At 37.9% G+C, this 20939-nt stretch overlaps 1 protein-coding gene across 1 annotated transcript in view; it reads left to right on the top strand.

The window, feature by feature from the left end:
* Positions 1-20939, top strand: part of GUCY1A2 (guanylate cyclase 1 soluble subunit alpha 2) — a 317887-nt gene that overhangs the window by 282742 nt on the left and 14206 nt on the right. Inside the window, exon 7 of the mRNA XM_053924981.1 lies at positions 3991-4145. Coding sequence (XP_053780956.1) covers positions 3991-4145 — 155 coding nt within the window. The remainder of the gene's footprint in view (positions 1-3990; positions 4146-20939) is intronic.

Genomic DNA, 20939 nt, shown 5'->3' with positions numbered 1-20939 from the left:
TCAATGTCTAAAATTTTGTGGGTGGTATTTGTTAACTACATGTATAGTGTTTTCTTAAGAAATAAGACTTTTGTCTTTGTAAAATTTCAAGTTATTGACAGAAGAGAATAAACTCATTTACTCATTTGTGTCACCCACAATGCCAAACAAATGAAACCACAGAATAAAGAAGCTGTAAAACTTATAAACATGATATTTACTTATGCTCTCTTTCTGCTTAAAAATAGATCACTATAGTGATCACAGGTTCAGACTCACAATCTTAGATCCAAGATCTGGCATTTTTCAGCCAGGCCTGTATTGCACAGGGTAATTTAATAAAAATAGGTCTTCTGAAAGCAAACAGAAACCCAAAGAAATATGATAATATTGGAAAATGCTAATTTTAGAGAAAAGTGCTGTATACTTATCTCATTTAAAATGATATTACCACTTAGCATTTTACCTTTAAATTCAAATAGACAATCTCTCATCAGAAATAAACCTAATTTTTTTCAGATAGCTTGCTTTCTTTTTTAAAAAAAGTCTATCCCATGTCTGCTTCCAGCCAATAAAGAGTAATGGACTGGATTTACACTCCCACCTTAAACAATCAAAAATCTGGACAAAACATACAAACTCCCCGTTCTCCACCCCCACCAGTTTTCATGACATTGAACACTAGGCAATGGAAGACACAGATAGGAAACAAATAAGATGAGACATGTGATTTCCCTGGCGTATTGCCTTGGGAGATATCTAGGCTGTGCGGCAGGGAGGAGAAAACCAAGAAGCACTCAACAGTCTCTCTGGTTGAAGAGATGGAGCTGCGAGTCCGGGGAGTCTAAGGAGGCTAGAGGTCACAGACAGTCTCCGGTGAGGAGACTGTTGCCCAGAGACTACCAGATCGCTCCTCAGAGGCCCCCTGTGTGCTCTGCAAAGTACTGATTATTTTTGCATGTAAGAAAACTGCCTGAGCCCAGTGGGGGAAAAAATCTGAAGGTATTAGAGGAGAAAGTTCCTGGCACTCACACAGGACTTAGAAAAATTGCCTTTTCCCATCAAGGACTGGAAAACCTCATAAATCATGGGCTTTGGGTACAGTACTCAGAGGGTTCTTGCCTCAGTGGCACGGAATAATTAGCCCTACATGAAACATTGCTCAAGACTTTTCTAACAAATCTTAAAAAGCAAGACTTGAAAAGAACAAACTGTTTCTAAGTAACTTGATTGCATCTCACCACAAAGCTCAAGAATATTTATGAGTATAAAAATATCCAAGACTCAACAAAGTCAAATTCATGCTATCTAACATCCATCCAAAAACTACATGGCATGCAGAAAAATATGACCCATAATGATGAGAAAAATTAATCAATCAATCAAACTGATACATAACTAAAACATATTAATATTAGCAGACAAGAGTATTGAAAAAATTAGGTAAACTGTATTTCATATGTTCAAAAGTTAATATGATACTTGAAAGATGAAAAGTAACCCCAAATTGAACTTCTAGAGAACAAAATCACAGTGTCTGAGATGAAAAATATACCAGATGTGATTAACAAAAGATTATACATTACAAAAGAAGAGATTGGTAATTTTGAAGACATTGCAGCAGAAATTATCCAAAATAAATAGAGAGAGAAAAATATATTTTAAATGAACAGATCATTAGTGAACTGTGGAAACACTTCAAGCATCCTAATAAACATGTAATTAGTGTCTCCAAGAGGGAGGGGTGGATAGAAAATATATTTGAAGAAAAGTTGTCTGAATTTTTCCAAATATGAGGAAAACTATATGACCTACAGATTTTAAAAAAAGAACAAACTCCAAACACAAGAAACATGAAGGAAACAGCATCAAAGGAAATCATAATTAAAATTTCAAAATTAGAGAAAAATAGAAAAATTTAAAGCAGCCAGAAGAAAAAGATGTCAAGATGCTTTTTGTCTCACAATGGGATTATGTCCCATAAATGCTTTGTAAGTTAAACATATTGTGAGTTGAAAATCCATTTAATACACCTAACCTACCAAACATCATCCTCAGCCTAGCCTACTTTCATTATGCTTAGAACACAGTATAATATCAGCCTAGAATTCTATAACCAGTGAAAATGTCTTTCAGATATGAAGGCAAAATAAAGGCTTTTTTCAAACACATGAAACTGAAAGAATTCATCACCAGTAGACCTACATTTTTAAAAAATTAAGGAAGTTTTTTAGGCAGAAGAAAAATGATACCAGATGTAAATATGGGTCTAAACAAAAGACTGAAGATCACCTTCAGCGCGACCTCAGTCCCCTCCCCTGGACGTCTGCTCTCTGTCTCACCACACCCTGAGCGGGAATGTGAGGGTGTTCCTGACCCAGCTTCACATTTTCTTAAAAGAAGAACAATACATGAGACAAGACATGAAGAGGAACACGATGATGGGAACTTGGTCCCTGACTGCCTGTGGGGAACAGAGCTAGCTGCCTAATAATCTGGACCACTCCCCTGGGAACTAAGAGGCTAAGAAAAGTCTACAGTTTTAGGTGCCGATATTTTAGGGTTGAACTGATAATGCACATTGACCTTTACCTTAATTAAAACAGTTAATTTTAAAGCTTTAACATTGTACCTTCTACATTAAGATCTTTAATATACTTGGATTTTTTTCCATGTGAAGATACAGTTGATCCAGAATATCCTAATGGAAATGCCACTTGTTTCTCGCTGACCTGAAGTGCCAGCCCTGTCATATATCAATCACCCATGTGTGCGTGGAAGTCTTTCTGGGCTGTTTGTTTTATTAGTTTATGTCTTTATGCATCAATGTTATGATATCTGTGTACTAATTAGATATGTTTATACAAAGAATTGATATAGGGCAAACATTTCAACTTTTTATTCTTTCTCAAATGTACCTCAGCTCTTCCTAGCATATTCAATTTTTAAATAAATTTTAGAATGAGTGTTTAAAGAGTAGATGAAGAGGTTATCAGGAAGGACATCAGCTAGATCGCATTGGTTTCGACCTGTCTTATTGCTGGGGGATACACACAGAAGGCTCCCATCTGATGACAACGGTTGGTCTGAGTTGTCATCCTCACAGCTGTCCCAGCGATAGCACACAGGGGAGTGAAGGGCTGACGCCGCCTGCTTAGCGGGCATCTGGGGGTACGATCTGCTCCCCTTTTCCCGGAGTCACCCACATTCTCCTAGCAAAAAGGACAGCATCCTCCATTGGTCACCATTGGCTTCTGTTATTTTGGTGTAGTTCATGTGGATACAGCTTCATTGCTGTGATCCCATTTAAGTGTGTAGTAACTGCACGTTGAGAGCCCCTTCGAGGCATGGACAAGACAGATCTTTATCAGATTCTCAGGGAGTAAAATATACAGCACTTATTTACTCTTCAGGTTTTCAATCGACTCTTCTTGACAGAGTCAGGGTTGAATTCTTTGTAACTCCATTTCAATTCTGTGTTGGGGAATTCGGGCCGTTTATTCAGCGCTCGTCACTTCCCGCGGAGTGGGAGTGCCTCCTTTACTCCTGGTACAGAGCTGAGTGTTGAGTACTCAGCAGTGAGGAAGCAGATACAGACCCTTCTCTCATGGGAAACATCTGATGCCAAAATAAAATAAACAAATATAAACATTTAATTGAGAATTGTGTTTAATGATATGAAGGAAAATAGGGTTTCATGTAAGAAGAAGTAATGAGAAGAAGAATAATACATTTTCCATGTTTAGAGCCTCTCATGTACAAACGAAACCTGATTTAACTTGTAACATAACTAGTTTCATGTAGCAAATTAAATGTAGTTTTTTCCTATAATAAATGCATTTATTCATTTATTCCACAACATCCATGTTCATCCAGATACTGGGCTGACAAAAATGACCAAGGTCTTTGAGGAGTTCGTAGTTGAACGGTTTTTATAATTAGCAGTACTTCCCATTAAAATAATTGCACACCCAATGAAAACATATATATTTTTTTCTTTTTTAATTTTAGATGAGGATAGGCATTCACTCAGGCTCCGTGCTGGCTGGAGTTGTTGGCGTAAGGATGCCCCGATATTGCCTGTTTGGAAATAACGTCACTCTGGCAAGCAAATTTGAATCGGGAAGCCACCCTCGGCGCATCAATGTGAGCCCAACCACTTACCAGTAAGTATTCTCTGGTCTCCTCCCCTTGTCTTTGGCACTGCCTGGAGCTAATATCCTGCCATTTGTAAGTCCCTGTTCTTTTTTTTTATTCTGTTGTTATCTAAGATAATGTGAGTAGATCCGCCCAGTCTGAAAAGCAGCAATTGTGATGCAAAAGTTTTATTTGCACCCTGAGAGAGTTCATGGAAAACAGGACTTGACTGAGAGGTAAATTCAGGTTGGTCATTTCCCACAGTCTCTGTGCGGCTGAGGTATACCTGTCTAAAATGTAAGGGTCCACATCACACTACAAATCCTAATATTTTCAAAATGTTCCTCAATGTTTATGAAAATCAAAAGAATAAGATAGAGGAGGTCGTTGGTCTTCTTTTTTCTTTTGAATAATGACTATAAATAACGGCTCTCTCAAATGAAATATACACTGGGTACAGAGTAAAACTTCAACCCTATTTATTATAAAGCTCTTATCTGACAACTGCACACATTTCTGACAGCTGAATTCATCCTTATTTTGTGCCTGGTACATGTCATCTCACCCAGTTCCACAGGAGCAGAGACCACGTCTGTTTGGCTCATCATTATACACCCAGAACCTACAAAAATGTTTAGCACATCATAAGCCTTCTATAAATATTTATTGAATTAATGAATAAATGCATTAAGACGATGGACTTCTCTAGAATAACGAAACAGTATGACTATCTCACTCCTGTTAGACTTTGGCTTTCTGCTAGGGATTGTGATCAAGCTCTTTAATTAGTGCATCATTGAGATGACTTAGAAATTATTGTAAAACCATAATGTAGAAATAGACTATTGACATTTTTTATTAACATGGCTACAAAAACACCCTCAAGCAGAAAATCTGAATATAAAGGTAACAAAATTTGATTATAAAAATAAACAATATGCTGATACTTTGAAGTTTTTCATAGCACACCTACATGGAGGGAAGTTAAAGTCTTTCAGAGGACGTTTTCCAGATCATCTGGATTCCCAGAATCCTGAGAAGCAGATGAGAAAGGAGACTGAAGTTACAAATAGAAATTAAGAGAAAGTTGTGTAAGAACTACCTGTCATTTTTAGGGTATTTTTAATAGGGTTTGCCCTTTTAAAATTTCTTCCAATTTCCTTACACAATTCTGGCCATATTATAGATGATTAGACAATAATTTCCATATTAAGTTGAATTTTAGAAACTTCTCTAAATTGGCGATTCTGGCACTGTGCTAGACCGAGAATTGAGGAGAAATTTCCGAAGACCAACTGCCTTGTCTACACCCTCTTACCGCAGTTGTGATTTTTCCCATCGTGGTGCTAGTACTTCCGTCTCACGTCTGTGCAACACAGTGCGTATTTACATCTGCTATGGGAACTCAAGTTTTAAAAATAATGTGTAAAGAATAAATAACTGTGTGAGGAGTTCATGCCCTGAGCTTAGTCATCACAACTGGAGCTGGCTTTGTTTACAGGAGACCATCAAAGGAAACCCCACAGCCACACCAGGGTCTGGCATTTGGGTGCTGTCTCTGAGTTTTCACAATCTTTTTCACATTAATTGAATTTATGATTACCTTTAATCAATAGGCCTGAAGGTCTGAATCATTTCGAGCACTGCAAGCATTGGAACATTTTGTTCTGTTTTGTCTGCTCTCCCCCTTCCCCAAAACAAAACAAAAATGAGCCAAAGATAGACACACTGAGCTGCCCTGTAGAGACGGTTTCTCTGACTGACACCGAATCACCTAATTCCTACTGATGTTTTATAAACATGTTTGTACATTTGGTCTATTCTTAAGTAACCCTTTTCTTTTCTCTTTCCCTGTGTTCCTCCCTCCTTTTCTTTTTTTGACAAATACTTGTTGAGTACCTACTATATTCCAAGCACTGTGATGGGCACTAATGTTACAACAATGAACCTCGTCAATATTAAATATGGTCTCTGGCCTCCTGAAGGAGACCATAGACTAAATGCTAAATGTATCCAAGTAAACAATTAATGAAATAGACTAGTTTTGAGATCAAGAAACCCTCATTAGGGTATTAAAGCAGGAGAAAGAATGGATTAAAATGAGGATGAAGAGACAAACTGAAGTCAGACCCGACAATGCTGGCTAGTCAAGTTAAGGGGTTTTAACTGAACCCTAAGAGTAACCAAGGACATTGAAGAGTTTTAAGCAGAGGAATAACGTGACCAGATTTGTACTTTAAAAAGATCACTAAGGTTGTAGAAAGAACAGATTAGGGGCGGGGGGAGTAGCAAACTAGTAAGTGGGAGCAGGTAATCTTATCCTTCAGTTTTTGATAGAAGCACAACTGATTTCTGAGACCCTAGAGTCCCAATCATTTGCTTTTACCTTGTCTTCCCGTGCTAGAGAAGAGTGGTTGGACCAGTGACGCTTAACCTTTCGATCTGGGATGCCATGAAAAACGCCTTGGCTCCTGGTTAGGTTTCTAGCAAGTTAAATATAGGTATATGATTCCAGTGTATCTGGGTTTTCAGATTCTGGATCTTTTTGTGCTTAAGTACTTTCTATTTGTGTCATCCACCGCAGTTGGTACAGGTTGGCCGTATGATTGTAACACTCCTCACTGCACAGCTGATTTAGGAACCCGCAGGTGTAGTGTGTACATTAGGTCATTCACAGTGAGAGCCAGGACTGACGTCTGAAGGATGTTCTCTAATAGGAGACAAAAGTGCATTTCTTAGAGCACATCAGAATTTGTGAAATAAAACTAAGTTTTAAGCTCATGAGAACTTGAAAATTATAATTTTTACCTGGAATTAAATCCTGTAGAATGTCCAGTATTGTCTGGTCATCTTGAAATCTTCAGAGGATTATATTGAATTTATTATTAATAAGACTATATGATTATCATACATTTTGAGAGAGTGAATTATTTAGATATTATGATAAATTAAAATAATTTAATGAATAATTTATTCCAAATACATCTTGCCTAATATATTTAAGTAGCTGATATTTAAAAAACTTTATAAATATTTTAAGTGCTAACAATTAAAAGAAATAATACCCTTAATCTCAACACTGGTTTAATACTTCATTATATTTACTTCAGTTATTAATTAATAAAATAAATTAAACATTTCCTTCAGAACTTTCCTCCCTTTCATTGTGACAAATACTCTAATGAATTGGTGTGTTTCAAAGTCTGGTGTTTCATTTTTTATTTTTTTAAAGATTTTATTTATTTATTTTTAGAGAGGGAGAGGGAAGGAGAAAGAGTAGGAGAGAAACATCAATGTGTGGTTGCTTCTCACACACCCCCAACTTGGGACCTGGTCTGCAACCCAGACATGTGCCCTGACTGGGAATTGAACCACCAACCCTTTGGTTTGTAGGCCTACGTTCAATTCACTGAGCTACACCAGCTAGGGCCAAAGTCTGGTGTTTTATGCATTAACTTTCTCATATATGTACATTAAAAATAATTTTGTTTTATGTGTTTTAATCCATGTAAGTGATATGTTACTGTGTGAACCTTTCTCTAACTTTTTAAAATTTCATAATTTAAGATCTATCCATGCTGAGACATATACCTGTAGCTCAATATTTTAATTACTATATCACATTTCAGTGTATGACTACACATTTTAATTTTACTCATCTATGCCTCTATTGGTGAACACATAAGGATTTTTTGTAATTTTTAATTATTACAAAGTGTGTTCCCATGAATATTATTTACCTGATATTATATGTTAGCTACTTTACATTTCATATGATATGAATAACTGAGTTTCCTATAGATTATTAGAATGGAAATGGCCAGATATTGTTTATCTCAAAATTCATTTTGACTTGAGGAAGAAAGATTTTAAAATGAGGGCCATGACTTGTCTATGACAACCTTCATTTTTCCAGATTCAGTGTGTGAGTCACCCTACCGCACGCAGTGACGCACAAGAACTGTTCCTCTTCGCCCAGAGCACTTTGTGGCTGGTTTAATTTCTGGACAAAAAGAAATCTTTGATGAGTTCTGAATTTTTTATGTTTGATGTCTTCATTTCTGTCCAATGAGTGTAATTTTACCCATTTTTCTTCCCACTCATCCAAATTTAAAAATAATACATATGTTACAAACAATTGTCTTTTAACATCAAGCAACTGATCTGTGAAATTGAAATAATTGCTTTTACTATGGACAGTTTCACCAAATTTGGAAATGGCGTGAATTATCAAGTGCTTTGCCTGAGCAAATTATTAATCGTAATTCCTTGCCACATAAAACTAAAAATGTAGAAAGACTCTTTAATTACTTTGATATGAACTTTTCCTTATACTTTAAACATCTTTGCTTTTTCATTTTACAGTTGATCTATGTCTGGACTTTTCAGAATGCCCATTTTTTATTCACTGTGAAAGACTCTTTCTTCTGTTAAAGCCAAGTTGCTCACCAAGCACTTCTATATAAACAGCTCACTGTATCAGAAGATGTACAACTGAGCAGGATAGGGTGGTGGTTAAGTACAGAAGCTCTAGAATCAGAGTTCTTAGGTTGGAATCCAGCCTTTAAAACCTATTGTCTGCGAAATTTAATAACTTAATTTCCTTGAGCCCAGTTTTCTCATCTTTAAAATTGGTACCTATTTCAGAAGTTTATTGTTAGGATTGAATATGATGTGTATAAAGCTCTTAATACTTGAAACACATAGAAATTCATTTATTGCTTCATCTTGTTTTTCCCATGAAGGAACAGACTATCTTATCCTGCACTTGAGTCTCACATTTAATAAGTTTAGCCACGGTGAATGATGTGTAGAACTGTTATTACACACCTCATCTGGCAATCCCAAAGATGCAGGTTTGGTAATCTGGGCAAAGTTTTTATTAGCTAAGGCATCTTACTGATAACTAAATTATAATTGTGTGATAAAAACTGTTTTCTTGGCAAATCCCCAAATTTACATAAGGGCATGTAATTACCTATATGTTAATTAGATTACTATAAACTTTGTGGCTTAAATTACAAAAATTTATTATTTTGCAGTCTTGTAGGGTCGAAGTCTGGTATGGGTCAGGGCTTCAGTCTTTCATCTGTCTTCTTGCGTTTTCCAGCTTTCAGAGTCGCTTGCAGCTCAGGTTCACAGCTTCCTTCCTTCCATTACGGCGTCAATGGCGTTGCATCTCTCTGGCGCTGCTTCATTGCCACATCTCTTTTCCTGATTCTTCCTCCTTCCTATCTACTCTTAGGGACTCTGTGATTGCACTGGGTCCATTGAACAATCCAAGATAATTTCCCTCTTTCAAAGTCAGCTGATTAGCATCCTTACTCTGTCTTTGCTAACAAGTTCCAGGGATTCTGAAGTAGGCATTTTTTTAGAGAATAGGATAATATTCTGCCTACAACAGTGGAAAAGTCTGAGGACTAAGATCCACCTGGAACTATAGTACCAACCCTACTCATACTTTGCACTTAGCCACTACCCTGTCCTGCTCCATTGTGCATCCTGGATATGATGACCTGTTTATATAGCAGTGGTCAAAAGACAATCTGGTTTAAATAGAAGATGGGCCTTTCACTGTGAATGAAAAATAGGCATTCCGAAGAGTCCAGAAATAGATCAACTACAAAATGAATAAAAGTAAAGCAAGTCTGTGAGTCAAGCGTACCTTTTAATGTATATATTACGTAAAAGAAAAAATCTGGGGAAAAAAGAACTTTTGCAAGGTGAGAGCTCTGCCTTCTAAACAATTGTTACTGGAAATAAAGATCTAGGTTCCTGAAAAAAGAAACCTGCTACAGGACTGCCCTAGCCATTTGGTGCTGCTGTTGCACAGTACTCTGGACTGGGCTTTCAGACAACAGAGATACATTCCTAGCAGTTGTGGAGGCTGGAAATCGGGGATCATGGCGCCAGCATGACTGGGTTCTGGTGCGAGTCCTCTCATGGCTTGCCGATGGTCGACTTTTCTCTGTATCCTCACGAAGGGGAAAGAGAGGAAGCAAGCTCTCGAATGACTCCTGTAAGGGCACTAATTCTATCCATGAGGCCCCCACCCTTGTGACTGCATCTAATTGTAACTTGCACTCAAAGGCCCCACCCTTTAGTACCATACCATATCGAGAGGTAGGGTTTCAACAAATAGTTTGAGAGGACACAAACATTAAGTCCATAACAATGACTGAATTATATTTTTATATTTAAGAAGTGGTAGAATCCTTGGCTTAAGGAGGAGATTTAGGGACAGTCCTGAGAAATAAGGAGTATTTATAAAGATGACTGCAGTCCTCTCACTTTGCAGTCTGCCCTCAGATGGGGCTGCCCATACATAATCTATAAAAAAGCTGAGCCTACAAGAAGGTGTAATATTTAACTTTACAGCTGTCTTTAGACCACAGGCACCAAGCTTAACACTCCGGAAACAACAGCGTGTGTTCTAGTGTTTTGTATGTGAGTTTCTATCCTAGGAGTCAGGAGAGCTGAATCTCATCGTGGTTCAGATACTAACTTGCTGTGTTACTCAGCTTGGTCTCTTCATATCTACAATGAGGAAGACTGAGATGATCTTTAAGATACCTTTTATCTCTAAAATGTCATGATAGTGATAACAAACATTTGTTGAATTATTCTCTCTAAGCAATTTATTCACATTACCTGATTTAATCTTCACAGCAAGCCTGTGAGTTAAGGATTGTTATTATCTTCACTTTTCAGAGAAGAAACTGAGACTTAGGAAGGTCACATAGGCCACCTGCAACACACAGAATTCAAATTCATAGCTGCCTTACTCTAAAGCCTGAGTTCTTATTCACAGCCAATTAGCTTTTTGGATCCATAACTAATGGTAAGGAACAATAATTCTGAATATAATTTGCCTTGATGTGAGGGTTTCTCTGTAAGAGAATGGTGAAGAGAGCAGTAAGGAGCAAGCTGGGATCGGGGCAAGGGAGATTCTGTTTCTATTTGTGGGGTATTTGGTCCTTTTCAAAAATCCAAGGAGACATTTGGTCCACGCCACATCACCTACGTGAGGCCAGGTACAATTGCCAGCGGGGCTACTGACGCAAGAAGGGTTGTCATTGGCAAACCAGCCACAGCACAATTACTGTACTAATAAAACATGATAGTAGTTTTATGTATTAATCCTGTAAACTAAAAGTATCAATAGACATTATAGATTATTTGAACCCAGGGATGTTTTCTAAGCATAGACGTTTTCGACAGGACCAAATTTCCACTAATCTCCTTTTCTGTCTCTGAACATATAAAAATGGCCAGGTTGCACTTCTGCTATCCTGGAGTTGTTTTCTATTCAGGGTAAGAAAGAAGAGGTAAGACTTGGTGTCTTCATATTTCTAGCCATGTAAGTATCTCTACCTGTGGATCTCAACATGAGTGTGTATGACAAAGCTATGGCAAATAGAGGCTTCCAAGGTAAAGAGAAAACTGTCTTGTTTCTGTGAGACTAAACCATTTTTTATCTAGTGCATAGAAGATAAGTCACTGGGAACACAGGTTTACTATTCAGAATTTTACTTTATAGGCAATTTGGAGGGAAGCATGTTAATAGTATATTGAGATATGCATGGAATAATTGAAGAAACAGGAAGTCACTTGGGCATATTCTTCTTTGCACATAAAAGCTAGTTATTAACGCTAGTTAAAAACACCAGCTGGAAAATCTGTTTATATTCCTTTATCAATATAATTATTATACATGACTGAGATACTATATTGTAAATAGTTACTCTCTTTCCTGTAGGTACTAAATGTGGGAAAAGACATCCAACAAACTTCAGGAAATTTCTGACTAGTAGTTTACCTCTAGCCTCATGTTTTTTAAGAAATCAAAATGCTCATATGAACTAGTGATTTGATATTTGAAGAAAATAAAGAGCATTTGGGTGGATGAAAAGACTCTTCAATTGGTGTTTTTTGTTTTTTTCTTTAATTATTTTATTGCTGTTCAATTACAGTTGTCTGCATTTTCACCCCACCCCTCCTCCCAACCCCAGCCAAACCCACCTCCCTCCCTTGCTTCCACCCTCCCCCTTGGTTTTGTGATGTGTCCTTTATAGTGGTTCCTGAAAACCCTTCTCCCCACTGTCCCCTCCCCACTCCCCCCTAGCTATTGTTACAATGTTCTTAACTTCAATGTCTCTGGTTATATTTTGTTTGCTTTTTTCTTGTGTTGATTATGTTCCAGTTAAAGGTGAGATCATATGGTATTTGTCTCTCACTGCCTGGCTTATTTCACTTAGCATAATGCTCTCCAGTTCAACTGGTATTTTAAATGACTTTATCGATTATCTTATGCATTATAGAAGCACCAAAATAGTAAACACTATATTTTACAAAAGACAAATAATAAGTAAAAACAATTGACTTAATAATTTTCCCAAAAGGAAAATTTGGGCTGTGTCTCAAGAATAGTATTTCTGTCTAATTACGGACAACATTAATATCACACTTTTAAATATGCCAATATAAGTCACATCCAGCAAAATTGAATAAAATATTTTACTTGTTTAGAAATTTTTATTCTGTTCTTTCTTCCTTTGTCTCCCTGCTGTATAAAATAGCATTTTTCCACAGAAAATATAATTCTAAACATTGGAAATCATAAGCCTTCCTAATTTTAAAACTTAAATCTGGCCTAGTTTTTTAACCTTTAGAATATCCCACCTTAGTCATTCCATGTAATCATTTTTTTGTTATTTCATAGATATGAAATGAAACAGTGTGTCTGACAATTTCGACATTGTTTTCTTTATGGTTTGGTTGCTTATTGGCATAGGTTTGGCCGATATGATTAGGCTAAGATTGAATGTGGGAGTATTGCCGGTTCTACGTTAGGAAACATTCCTTATGTATGAGGTGTTTCTTTTTTCCCATGACAGTAATGCTAAAAAGTTAACTACCTGGTTTAGGTTTCAGAATTCAAGAGCACAGATCTGATTCATGTCAATAGTTCTTATATGAGGACATTATTAATTTCATACACAAAAATGAATTTTTATGAAGTATAAATAATAGGCATTTTATTGGCCATAAATAATGTTTATAAATAATGCCAAGTTCAAGTAAATTTTCCACATTATCTAAATTACTGTGAAGTGAAAATTAATTACTAAAATAATTGAGCGTAATCTAAAGCAAAAGGGAAAACCAACCCATATTTCCCTTTTTCTTTCTTTCTTAAAAAATGCACCATTTTCAGGTAACTTGAAGGTCAATGTTTATTTTGCAATTAGCAAACAATAAAGAACACTTTCTGATTTTTTTTTAGGTGTTTACATTTCAGCCCAAAGGCTAAGTAGAAAAGTATCTTTTAGACATTTCTTGGCTATGGAACCAATTCCAGTAAAATCTGATTTAGAAATTCAAGGTGGAACACAGATAAGTGTGGCTGAGCGGTTGGGGTAGTGTGTAGCGTGTAAGTCAGTCTTAGCGTTAGCGTGCTTACGAGTTTGCTGACACATTTTTGTGTGTGTACTCACGTGTGTGCTCCTGAGGAAAGAAGTCTTTCTCTGATGCTTTTACTAGCTTTCCAAAGTGGCCGTAATTCAGAACACATTAAGAACTGCTACCGGCTGATTAAACAAATGGCCGATACAAGATGCCGGGAGACTGTAGCTCATATTACTTCTGCCACTAATTAGTTTATGACCCTAGATAAATCACATGAATAATCGCCTCCTGTTTCCTTCTGAGTTAGAAAAAAACAATTTGATCTAGATTATATACAAATTTTATACTAAATTCTGGAACAGAAAAAGGACATCAATGGAAAAGCTGTGAAGTCTGAATAAAACCTGTAATTTAGTTAATAATAGTATGCTTTTATTAATTTCTTAGTTTTGACAAATGTGCCAGGGTTATATAGAATGTTACTATTAGGGAAAGCCAAATTAAGAATTTAGGGGAACTGAGCTGAATATAATGCTTCTGTAAATCTGAAATTATTTTGAAATAAAATGTTTATTTAAAAGATCACTGTTTTAACATCTAGTGAAACAATCTAGTTTCAGCTTAGATAATAGTGGGTCTTGTGTGCTGTTGGAGGCCCATGAAATGTTTTCAAGTCTGGAAACAACATGGTGGAAGGAAAGCACTGGGAGGCGGTGGCCCCAGGAACGGAGTGAGGAAAGCTACAGGACCTGTGACTATTAGGAGGAGACATTGTTGTTGCAGCCCTGAGGTATGGTCATAACCTGGAGCTGTGGCAGTGGAAGTAGAAGAAAACACATGAATTATGAGCACCTTTAAGGAAATAGTTACAGGCCTGACCAGACAAAGACACACAGCTGTTCTAAGTGCTGTGTGCTCACTGTGAGCCTTGAAACTGGAAAGCCGTTTTCATTGTCACTCATTTTTAAAAATCATAATCCATATGAATTTACCTTTTTCTTTTAAAATACTTACTTTTCGGTTAATATGTAATCAGACTTCTAAATCATTTTCTCTTCCTCTCTTTTTCTCATTTATGCACAATGTTTTTAAAAGGAATTGGCAAAAGTTTATATTATAATTGATATAAATTATATCATTTATATAATTATATATAGTGACAATATATAATGTTATGTTAGATTATTTCATATTGTATTCTTATATTAACTAATGTGTATGTTGCAGTTTCCCTCACAACAAAACAGTCTACCTTCCAGAAAAAAAAGATAATGAATTGTATTATGAGGAAACATAATATCGAATTATTTTATTATAGAGTATGTTTGGGGAAGTCTTTTAACTAGAGAATTAAAAGTGGTCTCAACTGGGGTTTAATGTATTTTTTTAATTAAAAAAATTTTAAATTACAGTTGACATTCAATATTATATTAGTTTCAGGTGTGCAGTATAAGGTTAGACGTTTATTTGACTTACTGAGTGACTCCCCGCCCCGATAGGGACTTAATCCTTTGTCAGTCAGTTCCTCTCACTCTTGTGCATTAACGCTGTGCACTAAGGGAAATTTCCGCTTTAGATGCTATGCTAGAGAATCACTGTCGTGGCCCTGATTGAAGATGCTCATGCATTAGTCCCTCGCTACTGAATCGAAATTGCTCTATAAACAGCTTTTACGATGTTGACCAACAGAGCAGTGTTTTCTCTGGAGATTTTCCTTGAGACTTTTCCAGATTTGCAAGTCTAAAACTAATGTTTGTTCATGTTGCTTTATATAACTCTGTAATTTGAGTAGTATATAATGTTTGAAATAAATTATATCAAAATGTTTCTTCTCCACAAAGAAAATGAGAGAAGGAAAGATTTAAGTGACTGTATCAGTGCTATTAGGTGATCTGCTCCTATGGCACCTGTAAGGGGTGGAGAATGGGTAAGATCAAGTTTATGGAGTTCACCCACCAAACCTCTGCACCGGTCTCACCCCTGTTTACTACCTTACCATAGTTGCCCTCCACAAAAATTAGTCTTTCTGAGAAACATCACATTAGGGGAGTTGCAAGGAATGTGTGCTGTAAAACATTGTTCAACAAGAGGTTTTAAAAAAAGGAAAAAATTTTCTTGAAGAAAATGGTAAAAGCTTGCCTTTTGTTTTCTAGCCCCTAAATATTTTCCTCAGGCTGATTTGCCTTCTTTGGCACTGAAGTCATTACGACTCTGTGTGTTCTCTGTACTATACATCTAGGCTAATTCTAAATACAGAACACACAATTTCTTAAAATTGCTTCTGGTTCTAATTTTACTGATAATGAAATCAATGAAGGATTTTCCATTTTTAAAAATAAAGGTGGGAGGTGGGGGTGGGTAGGGAAGGGGAGAGTAATGGGGGTTAAATGGTGACAACTGTACTTAAACAACAATAAAAAAGAACAGATGTAAAATAATTAAAATAAAAATAAGTGCATATTTTTTTCTTTTCACTCCATCTTTTGTCTTTTCTAGACAATGATCAGCACAATGAACTTGTTTTTAAGAAAGAATGTTGATTAGAGTAGTGAGAAAAATGTGGGGCATTATTTAATGTACCACAACTGACTATAGTTATCTTTTCTAATGCCTCATTTGTCATCTCTTTTTTAAGTTCTGTCTGTTGACATGTAAAAATTTTGAGTGAGTGTTTTGAATTTTAAATCTGTTTGGTATTTAGTCTCAACTGGAGTTTTGGAGCTGTTAAAAGTCAAAATTGACAATATCCACATGAACCAATGGTGTGGAATCACTTTTAGCTATTCAGCATTCTACAGTTCGAGAATTTAAGAGGCACTAATTTTGAGGCTCAAACAGGAAATGCGTGGCAGAATGTGTTGTCCATAGCAAGCACCTGGTGTGCAGACTTTGGCGTCCACAGTCGGTCTGCTTTGCCGTCGATGGTGAACTCAGGGCGGTTGCAGAAAGAAGTGAGCAAGGGGATCACAGTAGTGCGAGGCTTTCGGCATTAAAATTTTCAGGATACATATAGGGAAAGGATCCCTTTTTGAAAATTCATGTATTAACCTGAATTTTAAAACCCACAAAACGACAGTCATAAAATTGCCACCAAATCTTCAGCTTAAAATATCTGTAAACTTAAAATGCATCAAATTTGGTAAGATCCTTCTTCTCTTTTATTTCATAGTGAGCTAGATTCTTACTTTCTTTGTTTGGACAGGAGTGTTATTTCCAGAGAATAAATCACTGAATTTCAAGGGGGTTACGCTGCCTAGCTGACTCAGTAACTATGGTTGCATCCGCCTCGCTTCAGACTGCATCAGCCACTGGTGCAGGGAAGCACAAGGCAGAGATACAGAGCAGAATTCCTTCCTTCCTGCACTTGAGTGAGAAGAAGGAAGTGAATAGAAAAACTCAAGAAACTACAGGACACATAGAAAACACAAGAATCTTCATCTTTAAAAATGTTTCAGAACCGTCATCCTTTTGCAAACTCAGAGACATAGTATTTAATGTAATTATAGGTTCTAAATGCATTCCTTAGCAAAAAGGGATTCAGGTGAACAATTAGCAACAACAGAAACTTGATTTAACACAGGAGATTGAACACCTGAGTTTCTCATTAATCTCCTCTGAAACAGTAGTAAAATGATAGTAAAGAAATAAAAGAAATGTAGCCCTCTTCCAGTACACAATACAAAGAATGGAAAAAAAAAACAATGGAAGAGAGCAGCATGGGAAGTATATACATAAGCGGTATGTGCTCAGTACAGAAGAAAAAGATAAAGTCTTGGGTACTACAGAAAAAGGTACAGATAAGCAATCTAAATAGCAACAGAGGGATGGAGGGATGAAGGGAGGGGGAGAGAGAGAGACTAATTAGAGGATTAATCTACAAGGTCCAAAATATGACAGAAAAAAATTCCAGAAAATGTACAGGAAGTAGAGACCACTCCAGGTATTTTAAGCAGAAAGAAATTCAGTAAAGGAATGATGTATTTATACAATCAATGGAAAGGATAAACAGGTTCTAAGCTATATCTTAAAGTGTTGCATCCAAAATGTAAACTGACCAGTTAGGCAAGCTACCACTCCTGGGGCCCCCACTGAACTGCAGTGGTCTAGGCCTGGATCCATGGCCACAGCCATCCCAACCTTTTATTTTATTATTTTTTGATATATTTATTGATTATGCTATTACAGTTTTCCCATTTCTGCCCCTTCACTCAACTCCATCCTGCCCACCCCCTCCCTCCTACATTCCCCCCCTATAGTTCATGTCCATGGGTCATACTTATAAGTTCTTTGGCTTCTATATTTCCTACACTATTCTTACCCTCCCCCTGTCTATTTTCCACCTATCATCTATGCTACTTATTCTCTATACCTTTCCCCCACTCTCCCCCTCCTACTCCCCTATTGATAACCCTCCATGTGATCTCCATTTCTGTGGTTCTGTTTCTGTTCTAGTTGTTTGCTTAGTTTGCTCTTGTTTTTGTTTTAGGTGTGGTTGTTAATAACTGTGAGTTTGCTGTCATTTTTACTGTTCCTATTTTTTATCTTCTTTTTCTTAGGTAACTCCCTTTAACATTTCATATAAGAAGGGCTTGGTGATGATGAACTCCTTTAACTTGACCTTATCTGAGAAGCACTTTATCTGCCCTTTCATTCTAAATGATAGCTTTGCTGGATAAAGTAATCTTGGATGTAGGCCCTCGCCTTTCATGACTTCAAATACTTCTTGCCAGCCCCTTCTTGCCTTTAAGGTCTCTTTTGAGAAATCAGCTGACAGTCTTATGGGAACTCCTTTGTAGGTAACTGTGTTCTTTTCTCTTGCTGCTTCTAAGATTCTCTCCTTAATTAAATCTTCTAAGATTTAATCTTGGGTAATGTAATTATGATGTGCCTTGGTGTGTTCCTCCTTGGGTCCAGCTTCTTTGGGACTCTCTGAGCTTCCTGGACTTCCCGGAAGTCTATTTCCTTTGCCAGACTGGGGAAGTTCTCCTTCATTATTTGTTCAAATAAGTTTTCAATTTTTTGTTCTTCCTCTTCTCCTTCTGGCACCCCTATAATTTGGATGTTGGAACGTTTCAAGATGTCCTGGAGGTTCCTAAGCCTCTCCTCATTTTTTCTGAATTCTTGTTTCTTCATTCTTTTCTGGTTGGATGTTTCTTTCTTCCTTCTGGTCCACACCGTTGATTTGAGTCCCAGTTTCCTTCACATCCCTATTGGTTCCCTGTACATTCTCCTTTGTTTCTCTTAGCATAGGCTTCATTTTTTCATCTGGTTTCGAACAGATTCAACCAATTCTGTGAGCATCTTGATAACCAGTGTTTTGAACTGTGCATCCGATAAGTTGGCTATCTCTTCCTCGCTTAGTTGTATTTTTTCTGGTGCTTTGAAGTGTTCTGTCATTTGGGCCATTTTTTTTTTTGTCTTGGGGCATCTGTTACTTAAAGGGGCGGAGCCTTAGGTGTTCCCCGCGGCGGGGTAAGGCTGGTCGCTGCGCTGTGATGCTGTACGTGGGGGAGCACTGGCGCTTGCTCCACTCTCCACTGGATTTCAGTCACTCCCTCCGCTACCCAAAATCAAATTGGGCCCCTCTGGTGCTGGTTCCTGAGTGGGTGGGCTTGTGCACACTCTAGGCCCCTGTGGGTCTCTCCAACGACCTCTCCTGTGAGGCTGAGAGTCTCTCCTGCTGCCGCCCCAACCCCCACGGGCGTTTTCAATCAGAGGTTTGAGGCTTTATTTCCCCGCGCTGGAGCCCTGGGTTACTCAGTCTTCTTCGCTCCCCACCGTTCGTCCTGGTTTATCTGTGCGTGAATGTGGGGCCTTGGGGTGCTACCCACTGCTCTGCTTTCCCCGTTCTCTGCCACTCTGAGTCTGGCCCTCTCGGTTTATCTGTGTGAATGTGGGGCTGCAGGGTCTGCTAGTGGTCAGACTGCCTGCCCCATTGGTCCCACACTCCGCCAGTCTCGGTCCCGCCATGGCCACTAGAGTCCTCTCCGCCCCGGTGCCTGTCTCCGTCCCTCCTACCGGTCTGAATGTATGTTTCTTTTTTATCTACTTGGTGTCGGACTTCCTTCTCATTCGTATTTCTGTCAGTTCTGGTTGTGCGAGGAGGCGCAGTGTGTCTACCTACACCACCATCTTGGTTTTCCCATCCCAACCTTTTAAACATCAGAAAGCTGAAAAATGAACACCTAAGTATATATTCCAGTGATTAGGAAGGTAGGTGAAAAAGTCGCCAGTACTGGGCCATTCTCTTCACATTCAGGAAGCTAGAAATTGGATCTTTGTTCTGCAAAATTCTAATATTGATAACCAGTGTTAATAGTCACTTGCTAAAGGAAAATGGAATCAACTTCCCTTCTGCCAGCCAGATACTGGACAAATGAATCTAATTGTAGGAACCTAGTAATCACTCAGAACCTCAGTTCAAGGGAAATTGGAAATGTTTCCAGCTGGGTAGCCATGTGTTTTTCTAAACACTCTATATCAGGGGTATCAAGTTCATTTTCACCAGGGGCCACATCAACCTTGAGGTTGCCTTCAAAGGACCGAATGTAATTTTAGGACTGTAAAAATGTAACTACTCCTTAACAGTTAAGGAAGAGCTCAGCGCTGCCGCGGGGTAGAAACAAGGTGCCAGGCAGATAAAACAAGGTGGAGGGCTGGATTCGGCCTGTGCACCTTGCGTTTGCTGCCCGTGCTCTATATTAAATCAAGGACACTCTACACTCAGGTAGGTTAATAAAGGGGGATTCAGTGAGAGTCTACACACTGAACCTGGAGATTTGCAGCCCCTTTCCTCCAGCCCCCTTTCAGAAAGCCAGAAGCTGGGGGTAGTTTCAAAGTCACAAACAGAACATTGTTATTTTGGCAAATTGGTCCAAGGGATGAGCACTAAATATGCAGATGTTTAGGAGCCCAAATGAAATGGTCAGGGGAAAGCCACAATTCCACAAAATCTTGCCACACAAAAAGCTTCAAATCCCATTGTAATGCCTCACACTTAAGTAAAAAGAGACTTGTGGGTATATTAGTCACTTGGTGAATGCCTTTAGCATGAAAGGCCAAAGTAAACAAGCAAACAATACTACCCCCCACCCTCATGTCCCAAACACCACCAAGAATTGGTTGTTAGGGAAAACAGGACGATGGGCAGGCACTCAACAGCCCAGTGAATGACAGAGCAGCCTCGTTTCCGCAGTGGTGAGGGAGCAGATCCACAAACTCCATGGTTTCCAGCTTCCCTCACATGCCTGGGGGACAGTCATTGGTCCAAAGCAGTAGTGAATTTTCATCTTGAAAATCAATTTGTAGAAAAAACTCTGTCGAGAGGAAGAAGGGTGACAGGCAGGTAAACTAGGATTTGTGTGGCTTCCAAATACTTAACTAAACCTGTTGCTCAGACTCCCAGGTTGTATGTC

The sequence above is a fragment of the Desmodus rotundus genome, chromosome 5, assembly GCF_022682495.2.
Source record: "Desmodus rotundus isolate HL8 chromosome 5, HLdesRot8A.1, whole genome shotgun sequence".
Taxonomy (NCBI): Eukaryota; Metazoa; Chordata; class Mammalia; order Chiroptera; family Phyllostomidae; genus Desmodus; species Desmodus rotundus.
Note: the sequence above shows the minus strand (reverse complement) of the source record. Positions and strands in the feature narration are given on the sequence as shown.